Source organism: Theobroma cacao, chromosome 4 (genome assembly GCF_000208745.1).
Source record: "Theobroma cacao cultivar B97-61/B2 chromosome 4, Criollo_cocoa_genome_V2, whole genome shotgun sequence".
Classification (NCBI taxonomy): Eukaryota; Viridiplantae; Streptophyta; class Magnoliopsida; order Malvales; family Malvaceae; genus Theobroma; species Theobroma cacao.
In genome coordinates, this window is record NC_030853.1 from 21,770,733 (window position 1) to 21,789,671 (window position 18,939).

At 34.7% G+C, this 18,939-nt stretch overlaps 1 protein-coding gene across 2 annotated transcripts in view; it reads right to left on the minus strand.

Moving 5' to 3' along the window:
- LOC18602072 (HEAT repeat-containing protein 5B) overlaps nucleotides 1-18,939 on the minus strand; it is a 48,984-nt gene that overhangs the window by 15,875 nt on the left and 14,170 nt on the right. For both annotated transcript variants that reach the window (XM_018119534.1, XM_007033231.2), the window contains exons 9-25: nucleotides 15,485-15,574; nucleotides 15,243-15,323; nucleotides 13,705-13,773; nucleotides 13,244-13,369; nucleotides 10,509-10,612; nucleotides 10,217-10,349; nucleotides 9,986-10,092; nucleotides 8,610-8,720; nucleotides 8,296-8,463; nucleotides 8,068-8,154; nucleotides 7,752-7,845; nucleotides 7,036-7,104; nucleotides 6,766-6,888; nucleotides 6,624-6,692; nucleotides 6,433-6,537; nucleotides 6,099-6,187; nucleotides 11-167 (exon numbers count right to left, since the gene is read on the minus strand). In XM_018119534.1, the coding sequence (XP_017975023.1) occupies nucleotides 11-167; nucleotides 6,099-6,187; nucleotides 6,433-6,537; nucleotides 6,624-6,692; nucleotides 6,766-6,888; nucleotides 7,036-7,104; nucleotides 7,752-7,845; nucleotides 8,068-8,154; nucleotides 8,296-8,463; nucleotides 8,610-8,720; nucleotides 9,986-10,092; nucleotides 10,217-10,349; nucleotides 10,509-10,612; nucleotides 13,244-13,369; nucleotides 13,705-13,773; nucleotides 15,243-15,323; nucleotides 15,485-15,574 (1,782 nt within the window). The remainder of the gene's footprint in view (nucleotides 1-10; nucleotides 168-6,098; nucleotides 6,188-6,432; nucleotides 6,538-6,623; nucleotides 6,693-6,765; nucleotides 6,889-7,035; nucleotides 7,105-7,751; nucleotides 7,846-8,067; nucleotides 8,155-8,295; nucleotides 8,464-8,609; nucleotides 8,721-9,985; nucleotides 10,093-10,216; nucleotides 10,350-10,508; nucleotides 10,613-13,243; nucleotides 13,370-13,704; nucleotides 13,774-15,242; nucleotides 15,324-15,484; nucleotides 15,575-18,939) is intronic.

The window sequence follows — 18,939 nt, forward strand, 5'->3', positions numbered from 1 at the left end:
AATTGATTACCTGGACATGAGATACAAAGGACAAGCCAGCAGCTTCAATAGTCAAAAGAAGTCCATGCAAAGACCAGATCTGTAAGCCAGGGATTGCACTTTTAGCCAGCAAAGAAATTGAGCTCACGGTAGTAGGCACTAAAGTTGACAGTGCCATCCCTCCAGCACTGCAACAAAGATAAACAATTGAATAAGAAGATATATCCCTCTGTATTTAAGATATTGCAAACTACCACATAAACCATCATCAAAGATGATCAAAAATAGTAAACTAAGATTAACAAGCATCTAACCATGGCATTGTATTAAACTTAACACAGAAACAACCGTGAAATGTGACAACACGCCATAGGATGATTAATAAAGTAAACCACTTCAAACAAGAAATCAGAAACTAAAACAGCTTTTAACAAATTATGCCACCAATAATGCAACTCTTTAAGCAGTTCACAACAATTTTTAAACTTGAACCGTTATACAAAAATCAAATCACTAACTCTCACTGTATAGGTGTCAACACATTTGACAAAGCTAAGCCTTGAGTCTGGTTTTAGGCATCCATTGCTCATGAGCTCCACCGACAACGCTTTGGTACAATGCATCGTAATAACTTCATGCCCGAACAAATGTAAAGATTGTTAATTGTAACCCTTAATTGGATCAATAGGAACCTTAAATCAATTACTGGTCTTTGATAAAAATGCAGTTAGGCCATAGGATGCTGAGCCACTAGACTTACCAAATTGACAACAGAAACCAAGCAAGTTAGGACGATTAAGTTTAATATTTAAGGAAAGTTTTTGCATTGTAAAACAATTTAAAATAGTATTAGGGACTCAATAGAAGAAAAAAATGTAAAAAGATAATGAATGTACTTGCTGAAGACTGATATATATTGTTATGTGTCAGGGCTACTGTAGGTTTAGGGCTGTTTTAGTCTTTTTCATATTCTCTATTCTATTATAAATAGAATGGCCACATTGTGGAAATTAACCTTTAATCAAATATGTGAAAGTAGTTGACATGGTATCAGAGCCCTACCATCCACAACCTAAAAAAAAACCCCCCAAAACCCTAAAAAGGGAAAAAAATCCAAAACCAAAATAAAAAAGAAGGTACTCGTCAGATCGTTGTAACTATGTTGATTGGATTCCAACAAGATCGGTAGAACTTGTTTGTTGAATATGAGGTTCATTAGTTTTTAATGTGTTGAATTTTTTTTTTTAAATAATGGTGGAAAAGGGTAAGTGAGATGGCGTTAGAAGGTAGTAAGAATGTGGAGGTTGTGTCCTCACATCACAAAATAGTTGATGTTATGCTAGCTGGAGATGGTTTGAATTTTGTAGAATGGAAGTCTCTAGTTAAGGTTAATGTAAGAGGACTTGGGAATGAAGCACATCTTACTGAACCCTGTCCAGAAAAAGAAGATGCTGCCAAGGTATGGATGATAGATGATGGAAGATTGTTTTCTCAGATTTTTAATTGTATTGATAGAAAGATGGTTCTTTCAATGCAACATACTACGACAATTAAAGAGTTACAGGAATTATTGCATGGGTGTTTTTCAGGTACAAAGAATATGAAGATATTGTATAGTTTATCACAGAAGGTTAGTCGTCCAAGCCAGAATGGACGTACAATTATGGATTATTATTGTGATTATGAGCGTGCTAATGAAGATTTTTACACTGCCCTGCTACTTTCTACTGACGTGGCTAAGAAGAAAGAACAGTGTGGGAAATTGTTTGTCTTTAGTTGGCTATCTAGTTTAAATTCAGAGTATGACGTGATTCATTCTCAACTCTTGGCTAACAAGGGTGTTTCTTCATTGTTTGATGTTGTTACCACCGTACTGAGTGTTACCAAGGAAAGTGTTTTTACTACTAGTGATGTGTCAGATCGATCTGCCTTGGTCTCACAGGGTACTAATGGGTTTGGCAGTGGATATAGAGGAGGATCAGGTGGGGGAAAAGGCAATTTTAGAGGAGGTCGTGGCGGAAAAGGAGCAAGTGGTTGTGGAGGTCAAAGAGTGTGTTATAGTTGTGAGAATAAGGTCACCTCAAGAATCAGTGCTCTAAACCCCGACAGGGACAACAAAATTATCATTATCAGTCTCCTTCACAGGGGCAACAACAACAACAACAACAACAACAGTAACAAGTCCCCTCTAAATTTGCTCATGCAGCATCACAAGTTAGCGATTCTACTACACCTAGCACTGAAGGCCATACAATAATTATGTCTGATGAGGAGTTTTCTACATATATCCAATTCCAGAAGTCTCAGCAGCCTTCATTCTCTTCTACTGCTACCTTAGTTAAGACAGGTAATCCCACAGCAAGTCTTTCTTCTTCATCTCATCACTGGGTCATTGACTCAAGTGCCACTGACCATATGACAGGAAATTCAGGTATTTTATCCACTTATAGACATTCCAATCTTTGTCCTAATGTCACTCTTGCTAATGGGTCAACTACTAAAGTCTTAGGTAGTGGTAGTACATCTGTTACTTCATCATTGCCTTTATCTTCAATTTTGCATCTTCCTCATTTTCCATTTAAGTTGATGTCCATTAGCCAGATAACTAAATCCTTAAATTGTTGTGTTGCCTTCTTTCCTAGTTATTGTCCATTTTAGGATCTCTTGACTTGGAAGATTATTGTTAATGAGAATGAATCAAACGGATTATATCTACTGGATAAAGCTATTGTTGCTCTTCCTTCTGCCGGTGCATCAATTGCCTGTTCTAGTGATCTTTCCCCTTTCCTACTTCACAGTCAACTTGGTCATCCGTCTCTATCAGAGTTGAATAAAATGTGTCCTGAGTTAATATCTGAGTCTAGTTTACCCTGTGATTCTTGTGAGTTTGCCAAGCACCGTCATGTGCCATATGTGTCTAGAGTTGATAAGAGGGCTACATTTCTTTTTGAATTAGTTCATTTTGATGTTTGGGGTCCATGTCCCGTGACTTCAAAAACCAATTTTAAGTATTTTGTAACACTTGTTGATGACTTTTCCAGAAGTACTTGGTTATATTTAATGAAATCTAGATCTAAGTTGTTTTCTATCTTTGTTGCATTTTGGGCAGAAATTCGTACTCAATTTCACTCTAATATTCGTATCCTCCGTAGTGATAATTGTGGCATTCCTACAGGGGGACCCACTCCAAGGTATTGTTACGCATGGCTGAATCATCACATTCCCAGTCCGCTGCAGCGGCCCTCTGATCCTCGGATTCGAACCCACGCCTTTTGTTTCCCCCGAAGGGAAATCCTTTAACCATTCTAGCTGCCGAACAATACCTTGGAGTGGGTCCCCCGGTGGGAATGCCACAATAATGCTAAAGAGAATTTCTCTGATTGTTTTAGTTCTTACATGATACAAAACAGTATTATTCATCAGTCTTCTTGTATTGTTACTCCTCAGCAAAATGGAGTAGCAGAGAGAAAAAATCGTCATCCTATGGAAGTTGCTAGAGCCTTAACGTTTTGAATGAGTTCCTAAAGTTTTTTGGGCTGATGTTGTTCATACAGCAGCTTTTCTTATTAACCGAATGCCTTCATCTGTTATTCAAGACCAAACACCATATTATATCTTGTCTCCAAACCAGTCCTTATTTCCTATACCTCCCAAGATATTTGGTTGTACTTGTTTTGTTCAAGATATGTGACCCCTTTTTAATAAGCTCGATCCTCGTTCATTAAAATGTATATTCTTAGGTTATTCACGTACACAGAAAGATTATCGTTGTGACCCACCAGAGTTAGGCAAGTATCTTGTTCTCGTGATGTCACATTCTTTGAGCATAGTCCTTTCTTTGCTAGTCTTCCTTCCTTTATTGCTGAGACTGAGCCAGCAGATGGTTTCTTGATTTATATAGTGAGTAATCTGAGTCTTGATACTCTATCTCTTTCATCTCAACCTCCTATCACACAGGTGTACACCCATTGTCATGGCACTGATGCAGCACTTCTTCAACTCGTAGATACGTTGTCAGATTCAATTCTCATACCAACTTCTACATCAGTAGATTCTGATCTTGATCTCCCTATTGCTCTCCAAAAAGGTAAATGTCAGCGCACTCATTCCATCTCTTCTTTTGTGTCCTATGATCATCTTTCTCATTCTTCTTGTTCCTTTGTTGCTTCTCTTGATTCAGTTTCACTTCCAAAGACTCTTACTGAGACATTATCTCATGATGGTTGGCAAACTGCTATGAAAGAAGAAATGTTGGCTCTTGAGACTAATAGTACTTGGAATTTAATTTCTCTTCCATCAGGTAAAAAGGTCATTGGTGAAAGTGGGTTTATACAATAAAGGTGAATGGTACTATTGATAGATTTAAAGCCCGATTGGTAGCTAGTGGTTATACTCAAACTTATGGTGTGGATTATACACAAATTTTCTCCTGTAGTTAAATTAACCTCTGTTATTATATTTTTTTCTTTAGCTGCTACTCATCATTGGCCTGTAGACCAATTGGATGAGAAGAATGCATTTCTTCACATTAACTTACAGGAAGAGGTGTGTATGGAGCAACCACCTGGGTTTGTTGCTCAGGGGGATTTTGGTAAAGTATGCAAGTTGAGAATATCAGTGTATGGGTTGAAACAATCTCCGAGAGCTTGGTTTGAGAGGTTTAGTGATGTGGTATTGGCGTTTGGACTGTTGCAAAGTTCATGCGATCATACTATGTTCTTTCGACATACTGACAATGGTTGTATTTTGCTAGTTGTTTATGTTGATGATATTGTGATTACAGGTAGTGATGAACAAGGTATTCATGATCTAAAGGTTTTTCTTCAAGAAAAATTTCAAACGAAAGACTTAGGTTCCTTAAAATACTGCCTAGGGATTGAAGTAACTTGCTCCAAAAAGGGTACATTTCTCTCCCAAAGAAAGTATGAACTAGATTTGCTCAAAGATGTTGGATTGTTTGGAACAAAGCCTTGTGAGACTTCTATGGACTCAAGTGTGAAGCTTATGGCAAGAGAGGGGGAGGCATTTGCAGATCCTTAAAAATATAGACGGTTAGTTGGGAAATAAATTATTTGACAGTGACTCGTCTTGATGTTTCTTTTCCAGTGCGTAGTAAGTCAATTCATGTCAGCACCTACTACTATTCATTGGGATGCTTTGGTTCGTATTCTTAAGTATTTAAAGGGACACCAGGCAAAAGGGTTGTATATGGAGATCATGGACATGCTCAAGTTGATGGCTTTACTAATGCCGATTGGGCTGGGTCACCAGATGATAGGAAATCTACTACAGGATAGTGGGTTGTGGCAGGAAATTTGGTATCATGGAAGAGTAAGAAGCAGAATGTGGTATCAAGGTCTAGTGCAGAGTCTGAGTATTGCACTGTGGCACAAACTACTTGTAAGCTTATGTGGATTCATCATTTGTTGGAGGAAATTGGTTTTTCAGATTCATCTCTTATGAGATTGTGGTGTGACAATCAGGCAACTATGCATATTTCTTCTAATCCAGTGTTTCATGAAAGCACAAAACATCTTGAGGTTGATTGTCATTTTGTACGAGAGAAGATTCAACAGAAATTGATATCTACTTCCTATGTGAGCAGGGGAGAGCAGTTAGCAGATTTGTTTACCAAGAATCTTTCTCGAGTTAGAATTGATTATATTTGCAACAAGCGGGGTATGATCAATATCTATGCTCCAGCTTGAGGGGGAGTGTTAAAGACTGATATATATTGTTATGTGTTAGGGCTATTATAGGTTTAGGGCTGTTTTAGTCTTTTCCATATTCTCTATTCTATTATGAATAGAACAGCCAAATTGTGGAAATCGACCTTATATCAAATATAGAAAGTAGTTTACAATACTCAGAATTATGATTGGTGCTTAGATAAAAAATTTATTTTGTGGACAAATTTGATATTAAATAGATTAACCTTAAACCTATCTTCACTTTTCAATTAAAAGCTAACAACCCACTTCTCAGCGAAAGAACTCAGACATAAAAACATTTATTTGCAACCAAAATCATAATAAGCCTATGAAGATAAAAGCAATTAAAACAAAGTCCAAAAAAGGAACAGATACAAAGAAGAAGGGCAAAAAGTTTTGAAATTTCACCTGCGATGAATACATCCTAGGGAAAGAGCAATTGAGCCAGCATAATTTGAATCTGTTATACCATTTAGCTCTCCAAGCAACAATCGAGTCTGCATAACAAAAATAAACCAAAAAAAATTGCCTAATTACTTAAATCCTCATATTGGATTCGAGTCAAATAAAAAAAGCTATCTAATCAAATCAAATCAAACCATTCAAACAGCCATACAATTTTGGCAACTGTGAGCATTAGGTGTCAATAAACTCAAATGCATTGTTCTCAGTATCTCACAGGCCCACTTTTAACAAAAGAATACAACAAAATGCAGCATGAATAACACAATATGGAACTGACCATCCTGGCTGTGAAGATATCACTTCCAAGGCGAGCTAAAAGACCAAGACCCTCTGATGATGCCCTACGTTGTGATGCACAAATGTCTCCCTCAATTAGTATACCCTATCAAATCAAAACAAGGCACAACTAAATGGAACTTATTCTCAATAATGCAATAAAAATCAATATTTCTGATAAGAGATTTGTACCTTAAAAATAGCTTGAGCCAAATTTAATATCTCTAACTCTAATGATTGCGGACGTAACGCGAGCAAAGCCTGAGGTTAATATATCTAGGGTTATATCCCCACAAAGTTTTTTCTACACATAATATACAAGAATAGCAAGCACCTTCAACCCAGCAAGTAACCCCACACATATATTGGTTACACTTGCAGCATGCCATGGTTGCTTTTTCCCAGCTTTTAGACACTGCTCCATCATTCCAAGAAGTGACAGCATACCACCACTATTCTGCCATTTGACAATCCAGCTTATGTTGAAATAATTTGGAGAACCAGAGTTTTAAGTGAAACAAAGAAAACCAAACACCAAACAACATAGTATAATTTTAAATGAAACAAAGATAATTAAACACCAAACAACATAGTATAATCTTACCTGAGCAGCAAATATGATTCCAAAGCACAGAAGCATTTGATTTACCAACATCTTATTTATAGTCTCCGGCTACCCAAAATTAAATAAAAACAAAAAACAAAAAGTGTTAGCAAGTACTAAATCATTGATGATGGAGAAAAAATATATGCCATCTGAATTAAAGGAAAAGTAAAAGATTAGTCTGAAAACACAAAATCGTGTGCATATAAGCATGACTCAAAAGTTATATTTGAAAAGATAGCCACTCAGGTTGCATCTGAATTAAGAGAGAGAAATTTTCATGGCTGCATAGATGGAAAAAAAAAATCAGGGAAGGGAGCTTTGAGAGAGTGCATATTTCCAATGCAAAGAAACTCTTAAGGGCTACTAAATTCTTTTGAAACTCAAGCAACAGGTGTTCTTCACTTACTCCCAACCATACAGCGAGTATCAGTGGATGTTATAACAAGATGTCCAAAAAGAAGCATGAAGAGGTAACAGATCAGGTATCACACAAGAAGGTGGGACAAACAGTAGGCATTGAAGCTTGCTAAACATACTAGATACATGAGCTAAGAATCTTTACCATGATGGATAACAGAAGATGGTAGCAGAGGGAAGCAAAGGATACAGAGGAACACATTGCATACTTTCTATGCTCCTATCAAAATGATCTCAGTGCTCTCACTCAGCCCTCCCCCATTACCAAAGCTGAGGTACAAAAAATAACTAATTACCTGAGGAAAACTTGAAATTTCATTATCCCATACACAAGGCATGAGCCCATCTTTTCCACCTTGAAAAGCACGAAGTTCATCTTCAAACCAATCCCTGAGAAAAGACAACCAACGAGAAGGAAAACTCTTAAATTTTATGATTGAAGAAATGAATTTAAGTCAAAAAAATGGCTAAAAATAAAAAATAGATGCAAAATTGAATGTTGTCAAGCTAGCTAAAACATGAAAGGATGTGAAGAACCTTAATTAACAAATACTACCATATCTAACAAAACTTAAGAAAACGAAAAATTATCACAAAAAGAAAGTCAGACACCTGCCAGGAATCCAAGGGCCCAACCATGCATCTCTTCTGTCTAACAGGAACCTTAAGCATGAACTTTCCTCACATCCAGAAGCATTTCTTTGTCATAGCACAACATGAAGAAGCAAACAGCCAAATCAATCATTCATGTTTTCAAGAGAAAAAAATATGTGACTCTTCATCATTTTCAAAAAAGGAAAAATGAAAATATGGAATAAGTAATATGATACAAGTAAGTACCTATAGGGAACTGTGCATAGTTGAATAATCCGAGAATGGTCACTCCTATAGGCCATAGGATCAGGAAGGGACTGATAGGCCATTAGCGTTCTGATAATGAATACGTCCATTGCAGGCTTAATATTTGGTTGTTCTTTGGCTGCCAACAGAGAGATATAGGACAAAGCCCTGCTTTGCAATGCATATTAAAAAATTCTGTATGTGCAGTTGTGCAATAGAACTCCAATTTATAATATAATAATACATTATGCTAGAATAGTATAAAAGAGGGGATGAGGGATTTGTTGGATAAAAAGTAACATATTAAGCCATACCTATTGAGATATAGAATCACTGGTTGAAGTAAAATCCCACTAATTGTCGAATTGGATGAAACAAAGCATCGTACAAATGATGTAAGTGCATCAATTGCTGCAGACCACACACTAAAAAAGGAAAGGGAGAAAAAGATAATAACCAATTATGCATCAACCTATCAATAGAAAAACCATAATAATATACCTTTCAATTTGAAAATAATCTATAATTTAAGAATGATTTGAAAAAATACACTTTTCATTCAAAAAAGAAGAAGAAAACAAAAAGGAATGAGAGAGAGAGATCAGTGAATTTTGTTATAAATGACAAGATGGAATGAATTTCATTCAGATTCTTAGACAAAATAACAGGTGATGGAACAGCAAAAAAGTTTCATCACCATGCCAAGTTGGACCAAGCTCTTATTCCTTTTTTTTTAAGATCAATTCAATCCGTCCCATAAAGGCTGCCAATGACGAGCCTGAAAGCAAGCACTGGCCCCAAAAGAAGAAAAAAAAATTGGGGGCAAATGAAACCAAAACAAGAAGTAAAATCTCAGAAGATCAAAGGAGAGTATTAGGAAGAGCTACTTTTTGGGGTGGTAAGGTTTCAAAAATGCCAACTTCTAAGTGTCCAAACCTAAGAGTATCAAGATCAAATTCTTAATATTGCGATACTTCAATTTAAGAAGAATTTATATTTTTCGAATTCTAGACACATACAGCCAGCTACTAACTCCTTTGTCAGATTAATCTGGAAAAGAAAAAGTAAGGATTTACCTGCAAATTTAACTTAACCCTATCCCAACTGGAAGCAGCCATATACCACTACGTCTATGCTCACATTCAAAGCTTATAATGTTATTTGAGGAGTCTTGTTGTGATATAGTTAATAATCAGGATGGCTTATAGTTTCACCCCAATTTAATGCCTAGTCTCCTTTCAATGCATCACAAAATAATGACCTGCATTCTTCGTGGACCTCAAATTTATAACTTATGATTTTATTTTTCTTTTAATTTTTCACTTTTCTTTGGCATTTGAAGATTAGAAATAATCCATACTATTATGAAAATCAATAAATTTTAAATGTGAAAGAAAAAATTAAATCAAATATTTCTCCAGGACTATGTGCCAAAGTCAAAAATAAAATAAAATCTATCCAGGCCAAAGAAAGGAATGAAGTATATTGCGACAAAAACATCTTAAGTACTATAATTTGAGTTTGTCTGACGATAGTCGGACAAGCTACCATGTAAAATCTAGGTTCGATAAAACCATGGGGAGTAATACAACATAAAAGCCAAGACAGACAGCAGAAGCATAAGAGTCCCAACTAATCATAGCAAATAACATAAGCCAGAACAGAATAACACACTTATCCATCGGCTTACCGAATCCTAGATTGTAAATCTCCACTTTGTCTAATAACATCTTCTGGGTTTCCACTGAAAAGGTCAGCCCACAAGGAAAGAATATCAAAGACCTGATCCTCAAGCTCCTGCATGCATCAAAAATAGCGTCATAAGATACTAATACTGATTACAGAAAATGACCAGCATATGCTTGTCAAGGAAAAAAAAGGAAAGAAACGAAAATGACCCAGTAAAGAAATAACTCTATACCTCCTTTGGCATAGCAGATAGTAATGATGATAAGAGTAACCATCCAGCTTCTTCTTCCACCATGGCAGTAGCAGCATTTCTACTAAATTCAGTCAGCATTTTCCTTGAAACTTCAAGAACTGACTTGGGCAATCTAAGGACAACATCATGTAAATACTTCCAAGTTAAATTACCCAATCGAGTAGGAACCAAAAATATAGTGTCAATAGATTACTTTTGACTAATGTCTCAAGAAGCACAACTTTAGAATTTTGGAGAACATAGAAAGTAAACTGTCATAAAAGAACATTACCTAGCTGGATAACCAAGAGGTAATTTTGGTGAAATGGAAACTAAAGCAGCCAAAACTGTTGCTTGCCCATGCAAAGAATCAAGCTCAACTTTCAAATTGCTTCCCTGGACACAATGGATTAAAATACTTAATTAAATACATTTTAAAATCATCAAAAAAAAAACTTGCAATATGTGAAAAACACAAAAAATAAAAAAATAAAATGGGTGACAATAACACTATATTACAAATAAATCACTAATGAGCAAATGGAGAAACAGAAATAGATGGAAGAAGAAAAGAGAGAATATTTTGAAGAAAATTGGTAACTTCCCCACCTTTGGTTGGAGGATAGCATCACTCCACTTTTTAAAAAAAAATAATAATAAGATGCCCCATCATCAAAAGTAAAGGCATTAAGAATAAAACTTACAAGAATTTGCTATGAGGAAAGAGAAAAATACTGCTCTCGTTTCCCATAATCAATTTTCACTCATTACTCAGCTAAATAATATTTCTAACAGACAATCTTGTGATTTATCACATTTATTTTGTATTTTTCAAGATTTCTATATCAACCAAAAGTTTTAAGCATAAGGAAAATCTTTTCATTCCCCTCACTAACATGATGGTGCCTTACAACTTGGATAAGGTAAAACCACCTACAGCAAGAGTTTTCTCTTGTTGCTTAATTAAAGAAAAAGAAGGGACTGCAAAGACAAATAGAAAAGGAGGACGATAGTGAAGAAAGAGGAAGATGAGAGAGATGGAACACATGAAGCTAGGAATCAGCTAAGAGTTCTTTTTTACAATTGAACTCTGTAAAAGCTTTATTATCGACAAGAAGTGGGGATAATTTTTACCTCAAAATTTGAGGGTATTTGCTAACCTTCAGACATTATGCACAACAATGGCAAATAATTACTAAAAGAAATACTACAACATATAGAAGCAGAAAAACATGCTAGCATGGAATCATGCTATGGTAAACTGATGTTTCATTCATGTCCTAACAACATGCAGCAACCTTGACATTTGTTGAAATCAATGTCTGTCAGGCTTTTAAAAACAAAGAAGGATTCAAAATTATTTCAATTCCAGCTTTTTGTTATTTTCATTTGCAATCATCACCAAGTTTGAACCACAGATATTGAACCCTAATCAATGCCAAGGATACCTAAAACCAAAAGAGAACCACATAGCTAACAGACACCAACATAACTGATATCTGAAGAATTTTAACATTAGAAAATGCCTGGTTATACATGGCACATCAGATGTAGATCCCTCCTGATGGGTACCAATTTAGTTTACAAAATGGAGATATTTGACAGGAGGATAGTCTGTGTTTGAACTTAGAACTTAGCAGATGAGATAACATATGTTTATCAACAAAATCCCACAGTCATGGCACATTACACTGCATAAAATATGAGAGTTTTGTTACAAATCTACATCCTCTATATGCAAGTGGTTAGAAAAAACTTAGGAAAAATTTCAGAATCTCCAAAACTTGGTTACTTGATACCATGATCATTTTGGATGTAGAAACATCGCAAACAACAATGAGATAAGAATGACCATCTATAAAAGAAGAACAATATGTATCAGGCTATGCTCAATTGATCATTGCAGTCATAATGATGGACAGAGATTTAAGTTCTGCTATCCTGACCTATCAAACCCTAACAGTTCTCTTCATCCAGTACATAAAACTTGAAATTTGCTATAATATATGTATATCACAGTTAACTACAAATCATGATCCCTGGTTATTGATGTCGAAACAATTCTTACATGCCTACAGCTAAATGCAATTACAGCATAGTAAGTTGAGCACAGACTAATGAGATTCACTACTAGGGCTTAACCAAAATATTTGGAATACCTTTCATTTGAGAGGAGTAACAAGAGCTTCTAAGGTGAAATTTTTCAATATCAATTAATGCAAGGCCTACATTGTGTCTTGGCACGTGTGAGTGCACAGATGTGAATGTAAGTGGGTGTTTCTGATCATTACAGAAATTAGTATACACACCACAAAGGAGAACACAGAAGAAAATGCTCACATTCTTTATCAATAAAATTATGAAATTAGGATAATTTGATACAGCATTACTGATTAAACCAAGAGAAAAAAAAAATTACTGACCTTCATATAATTAAGCAAATCAGGAGAGATCCTAGACTGAACATGGGAAACGTAATAAATGGGGAAAATTAAACTTTATCCCTCATAATTAGGTGATGGAGGACGGAAATATGCTAGTTGAGGGATCTCTTCCTCCTACTTGTTTTACATCATTTAGGCAGAACTCAATTTGCAGCATTTGGTTTCAAAAGTGACACTGAATTCATTATGATTGACTCTGCTACTCAAGGAGGCTACAACATTAGACCTTCAACTAAAATGAGATATATTCATAAATTTAACTTTTTTTCACCTTAATATACCTCTAAAAGTATAAAAGTAGTTATATTAGTGAAACAATCAGGTTGATTTTCAAATGACCTTGATCTTTTTTCTACTTAAATTAAGATTAAAAAATTCTAAATATGAAAAGAAGGGCAATTTAGTCAACTTGTGTAAAATTTTAACAAAACACAAATGTTTGATTAGCAATATAAACCACAAGGGGTTATATAAAATATTTAAAACCATGGGTTTAAAATGAATTTCAGTGAATAACAGCGACAAATGAACATTAGCATGCAGCCCAAAAATAGATGCTTTTATGCCAAAATACTAAAATTACCTTTTCAAAGGAAACACTTTCCCTTAAAGCATTCAGTGTGGTCACCCCATAAGATATCAAACCACCAACACAAGTGGGATCAACCTCAGCCAATGCACGCAATGTTAAAGCAGCCTCAACACGTACCTATCCATAAATATCCAAATAATATTATATTATGCAGAGACAGGATATTGTAAAAATAACAAGCAGAAGGTTAGAACATTAATGCTAAATTTTACAAAATACAATTTAATTTCCCATCCATAAATAGCGTGCCAAAATCAAAGTCACTTCTTGAGATGTATGCTTGTCTATTTCCATTTTATTTCAACATAGATGAATGGGATCTTCTTTCTAACAATTTCAATAATATACAAAATAATAAAACCAACTACATATTCATGACTTATAAGACCTCTGAATACATCTAAACATGTTTAACTTCTGTAAACGTAAGAGATACATAATTAAGAGCTTACAAGCTGGGCAGAGTGAGATACTGCTGCAACAACTGTGTTATCCAAAACTTCCTTGAATTCATGTGGAACCTACATAAAGAAAAATTGAGTTCACAACATTAACATGATTAAACATACAAATAGCCCTAATGTCAGATTTTCTTAAGTCCTATTATGTCATGAATTAACAAACAAAAGCCAAACAAATTAGGCATATTGGCATTTCTACGCACCCCAAGAAAACTAATAAATCATGTGTTCGTCACTTCCCAAAGTGTATTGCCAAGATTAGAGTTAAATTTAAATAGGTAGCTAGATCTAGCCACGATTCAGTCAAGAGAGCTAGGCTAAGAGCAATTCGCAATTCGCAATATTCTCAAGCTAGGAAGAAAAAGATTTGGGTCATAATCACCTACTTAGCAATGACCTATTTCCATTCAGCTACATTGGCAAAACCTGCAAAATACATAAATGTTCATGGATGTGGGAATGAAGCAGCTAAACTGCACCACCAAGACAAACATAATAACTTTAGATTTTTTTTTTTTTGGTCAAATAATAACTTAAGGCTGACAACAACAATAACAGTTTGGTTCCACTAGCTGGGTAAGAAGTGTAAAGGCTGGACTAAACTAGTATGACCAGCCCAAAAATCCGAACTGGAATCAACTTAAGAAGCCAACAGCCCAAATCTGAACGTAACAGAACTCGAATGCAATTTGCTTCAAAAGCAGAAATGGAAAAAGCTTATCAGAACCCAAAAAACCAAGCCAATTGGCCTGCAACCTGATCTCCATCGACCTGAAACCTAAAATAACTAAAGCCCAAAATGATGAAAACCAAAATAACCCATCCCTAACCCCATCCTACCTACCTGATTAGCATCTCTGATTGTCAAATATTCCTCAGGCAACACAAGATTTCTCTAATTGAACCATACTCTGCCTATGATGGTGCTTTGACAACAAATACCAATGTGTGTCTCTAGCATTAGTGGGGAAGGTGACACAATTCCATACCTGTATGCAATGCCATGTAGTTGCAACACAAGGTACTTCAATTAAAAGTGGTTGAGTCAATGTAACAAAGATGACACATAGTTTATTACAAGTTAAAAGAAGTTTTCTATACTATGTGTTTGTATCTCCACAATTCATACCAATAATCTATCCATATCTCTATCCATGCTAGTAATTTCATTTTCCAAAAATTTTCACCTTTCTTGAAAATCAAAATACATATCAAGCTTAGAAAGCTTGATGATGAGAGCAAGTTAGCACCTATGCTGATGCTACAAATGCATCAAATGCAATTACACTCCAAATTTATGACTATTTTATAATATTTTTATGTTATTCAAATCATGTGGTACAATGTAGAACATAAAATGAGTACAACTAACAACTTCTGAAAAAATATATATGCACACATCATGATCTATCTGTAGAATTCATCCTAAAGGAGGACTAGAAAATCAACTATTAAAAAACTCATCACCCAAGATTTAATAAAAAAAAATGCATTGAGGAAAGAAGATAAATTTTGCATAAACAATGTACCTCTCCTAAAGTTTTCAAAGTATATGATAGTGTACGTAGAGCAGCAATTTTCATGGAAGGGCTAGCCTCTGGAGATTGAAGCTGCAAATTTCCAACACCATCCCCCCCCCCCCCCCCCCCAAAACCACCAAAAAAAAAATTTAAACATCACCTTTGGAACAGATACCATAATCAGCGATGCGAAACATTAAAAAAAAAAATCATAAAGACTGAAGGCAGAAAATGAAACACTTGTAGCACACCTGCTTTCCAAGAAAAACTGTAAAGCTCCTTTGAGTAGGTTCTGTCATCTGATCAGTTACACCAACACGAAGGATATAGAGAACACATGCCTTCAGTGAAACAGGTAAAGTTCATTAGCTTTCGAAGGAAACCACAATGTCACATCATAATTCTGTTTGATAATGCATTTGATAACCCATATTAAATTCTACTTAATAGAGTTCTTTTAATAAGAAAATGTTGAAATTAGTACATAGAGAGCTTCTTATCACTTGACGTAGAACACACTCAGTCAATTTCACTTAAATTTTCTTTTTGGACTATATTACTGCTATAAATAATTAAGTTTTTCTCCAAAGCTTCTTCATTCTCTTCTTTGTTTAATGTAAGGGGATTCTCTCAAACCCCAAACTCTTTTCCAAGTTGATTGCACCCTAGTCCAGCATTCTCACAAGTAAGATCTTATATTTCTATGACTTTGCTTCTCATTGGTTTCTTCTTTGTTTTCCTTTATTCATATATAGTCTACAAAGATGATTGTCACAATAATATAATTCTAGAGGATAATGTTTGGATTGCAAGAAAGTATGAGAATCTAGAAAAAAAATTAATCACAGATTTATGGCTATTCTATTTGAGAATTTCTTCTACTTATATTTCAGTTGGGCTAATCTTATTGATGTAGCCTCTGGGATTTTACTTTTAAATTGCCGAATAGTAATTAGGTGAAGTTAATCCAAGGAAGCATAATACAGATACAATGTGCCGTTACCCATCCTACCCTTCTGTTTGAAAAGGGAAAAGAAATTGATGCCAACATCAACCCTCTAAATTAGTGTTCTTATACTTTTCTGACAAATGAATGTTATTCTCTTCAATACACAACTTTCCCACACTTTCTCGCACAGCATTACCTAATAAGTGCCACTGAATGGACCAAATGCAAATCTCATTCCTGCCTTGTATCCAAAAAGGAGGATTTTTATTGCAAATCTCATTTCTATCTTTATGGAACAAATTCAAGCCAATAACTGGATCCCCACCAGTTGCCAGCATGTTCAGTGATTAGACTGGTCATCTAGGGCCCTGAAGCACAGATAAGCCTTATGAATGAAAATTTTGGTTAGAAATCAATTGATGGTTTCTTGAATTTATAAGTCAAATCTATTAATACTTAGCCAGTAAGTAGTTGGGGAGGGACAACTTTTCAAATCTGTCTTAATGCTATTAAGAAATTTATTTAAGTTTGAGAAAGCTGTTGTATGTTGGTTTCCTTTTAAACCCAAGTAGACATAAGCTTCTTTAAGGAGTCTTAAGCTCCACCATAGTAATTTGGAGCTGTGACATTCACCAAGAAGGTAACGACTTTGAGTTTAATGAATGTGTTTAAGTAAAGAATAGATAAGTGGCAATGTTGATCTTATGCAATAAAGAAAGGCCCTCAGCTGAAAAGACTTGTTGAAGATTTGTTGGAGAATTGATTTAAAAGTTAATAAATTAAGAATAATAAGTTAAATGTAGGGCTTAAGCTTTGAATCTCCTTACTAGTGGAATGAAATTGAAATTATTAAATGTTTTTGAAATATTTGTTGCTAAGACACTTGAAAAAACAAAAGAAATAGCAGCTAGAAAAAGGAAAACTAAAGGTCCGAAATACAAGTTTTATTGGAGGTACTTGGCTCCCCAAAAGTAGATTCGATTGAAAGCCTAAAGGCTTGCTGGAAGTGTAGGAAATAAAAAGAGTCAAATTGAGTTAAAAGAAGCACTAAATTGTGAAAAAAAGGAGTAAGAAAAATTGATAAATTCCCATCATATGAGTTTGTAATATCAACATGCAAAAACAATGTAATGCAAATTATATTGCTTAATAAATTAAAAGTAATATGCAACAGCATGGACTGACCACCAATCATGAAATCATGAAATCATGAAAGATTACTTGGATAATTCTCAAACAGCTTATAATGGCTCTAATCCAAGGACCCTATTTCAATAGAATCTAAAATCCATGTCTCAAGGGCTTGTTTCCTTATGCTTTTTAAAAAAGCTGTATATAATTTTATACATACATATAAACAGTTCACTTTTCAAATCACATTTAAAAACAAGCACACTTAAATTCATCTACCAACTCATGCTTCCTAATATTACATCAATACAAACAGATTTCTATAGCATAAGTAGACAGCCAATTGAACATAATTATATATATAAATTTGTATTAGGAATATAAGTTCGAAACCAGTACACTCACTCACCTGGTTGGTGGGAATTTATCAATTTTTCTTACTCCCCTTTATCGACAATTAGTACTTCTTTTAACTCAATTTGACTTTTTTTATTTTCAACACTTTCAGCAAACTTTTAGGCTTTCAACCAAATATGTATATCAACATTCTTAAAACTTCAACTTAGATTTCAAACTAGCTTTCAACCAGAATTTCAACATCACAATTACATGCCACATTTTGTTTCTAACTTGCTCATCTTTGGAAAGCCAACTAGTTTCAATAAAACTTGTATTTCAGTTCTTTAATTTTCCTTTTCCTGTAGCTACTTCTTTTGCTTTATCAAGCCTCCTAGCAATAAATATTTTCAAAACATTTAATAATTTTAATAACATTCCACCATACTCATTCCACTAGCAAAGAGATTCAAAGCTTAAGTCCTACATTTAACTCACCATTCTTACTTTTTTAACTTTTAAACAAATTCTCCAACAAATCTTCAATAAGTCCCTATAGCCAAGAGTCTCTCTTTACTTCTTGGTAAATGTCACAACTCCAAAATACTATTGTGGAGCTTAAGACTCCTCAAAGAAGCCTATGTCTACTCGTGTTTAAAAAAGAGCCCAACATGCAACAGCTTCCTCCAACTTAAATAAATTGCTCAAAGCTTTCTGCTCCCTCTACTGGACTTCTTACCCCCTTGATCCAACCTTCTTCTCCAATGGCAGGATGCTAGTATTTTTCCTTTTTCCATTCAATTTCTTTCCTTCTTTATTCAAGTCTCCAGTTTCAAAGATGAAAATTTTTAAAGGTTTTAAACCAGAGGAACTCGGGTTTAGGAGATAGTATGGCTACCTTCTTACTCCTCTTTTTCACCAATTAATGTTTTTTTTAACTCAATTTCTCTCTTTTTTTTTTCAACACTTCTAACAAACCTTTAGGCTTTCAACCGCATCTGTATATCAACATTTTTAACACTTCAACTCAAATTTCACACTAGCTTTGAACCAGAATTTCAACATCACAATTACATGCCACATTTTGTTTTTAACTCACCTAACTTTGGGGAGCCAAGAACCTCCAATAAAACTTGTATTTCAAACCTTTAATTTTCCTTTTCCAACACCTATTTCTTTGCTTTATCAAGCCTCCTAGCAACAAAGATTTCAAAAACATTTAATACTTGTAATACAATTCCACCACACTTATTCCACCAACAAAGAGACCCAAAGTTTAAATCCTACATT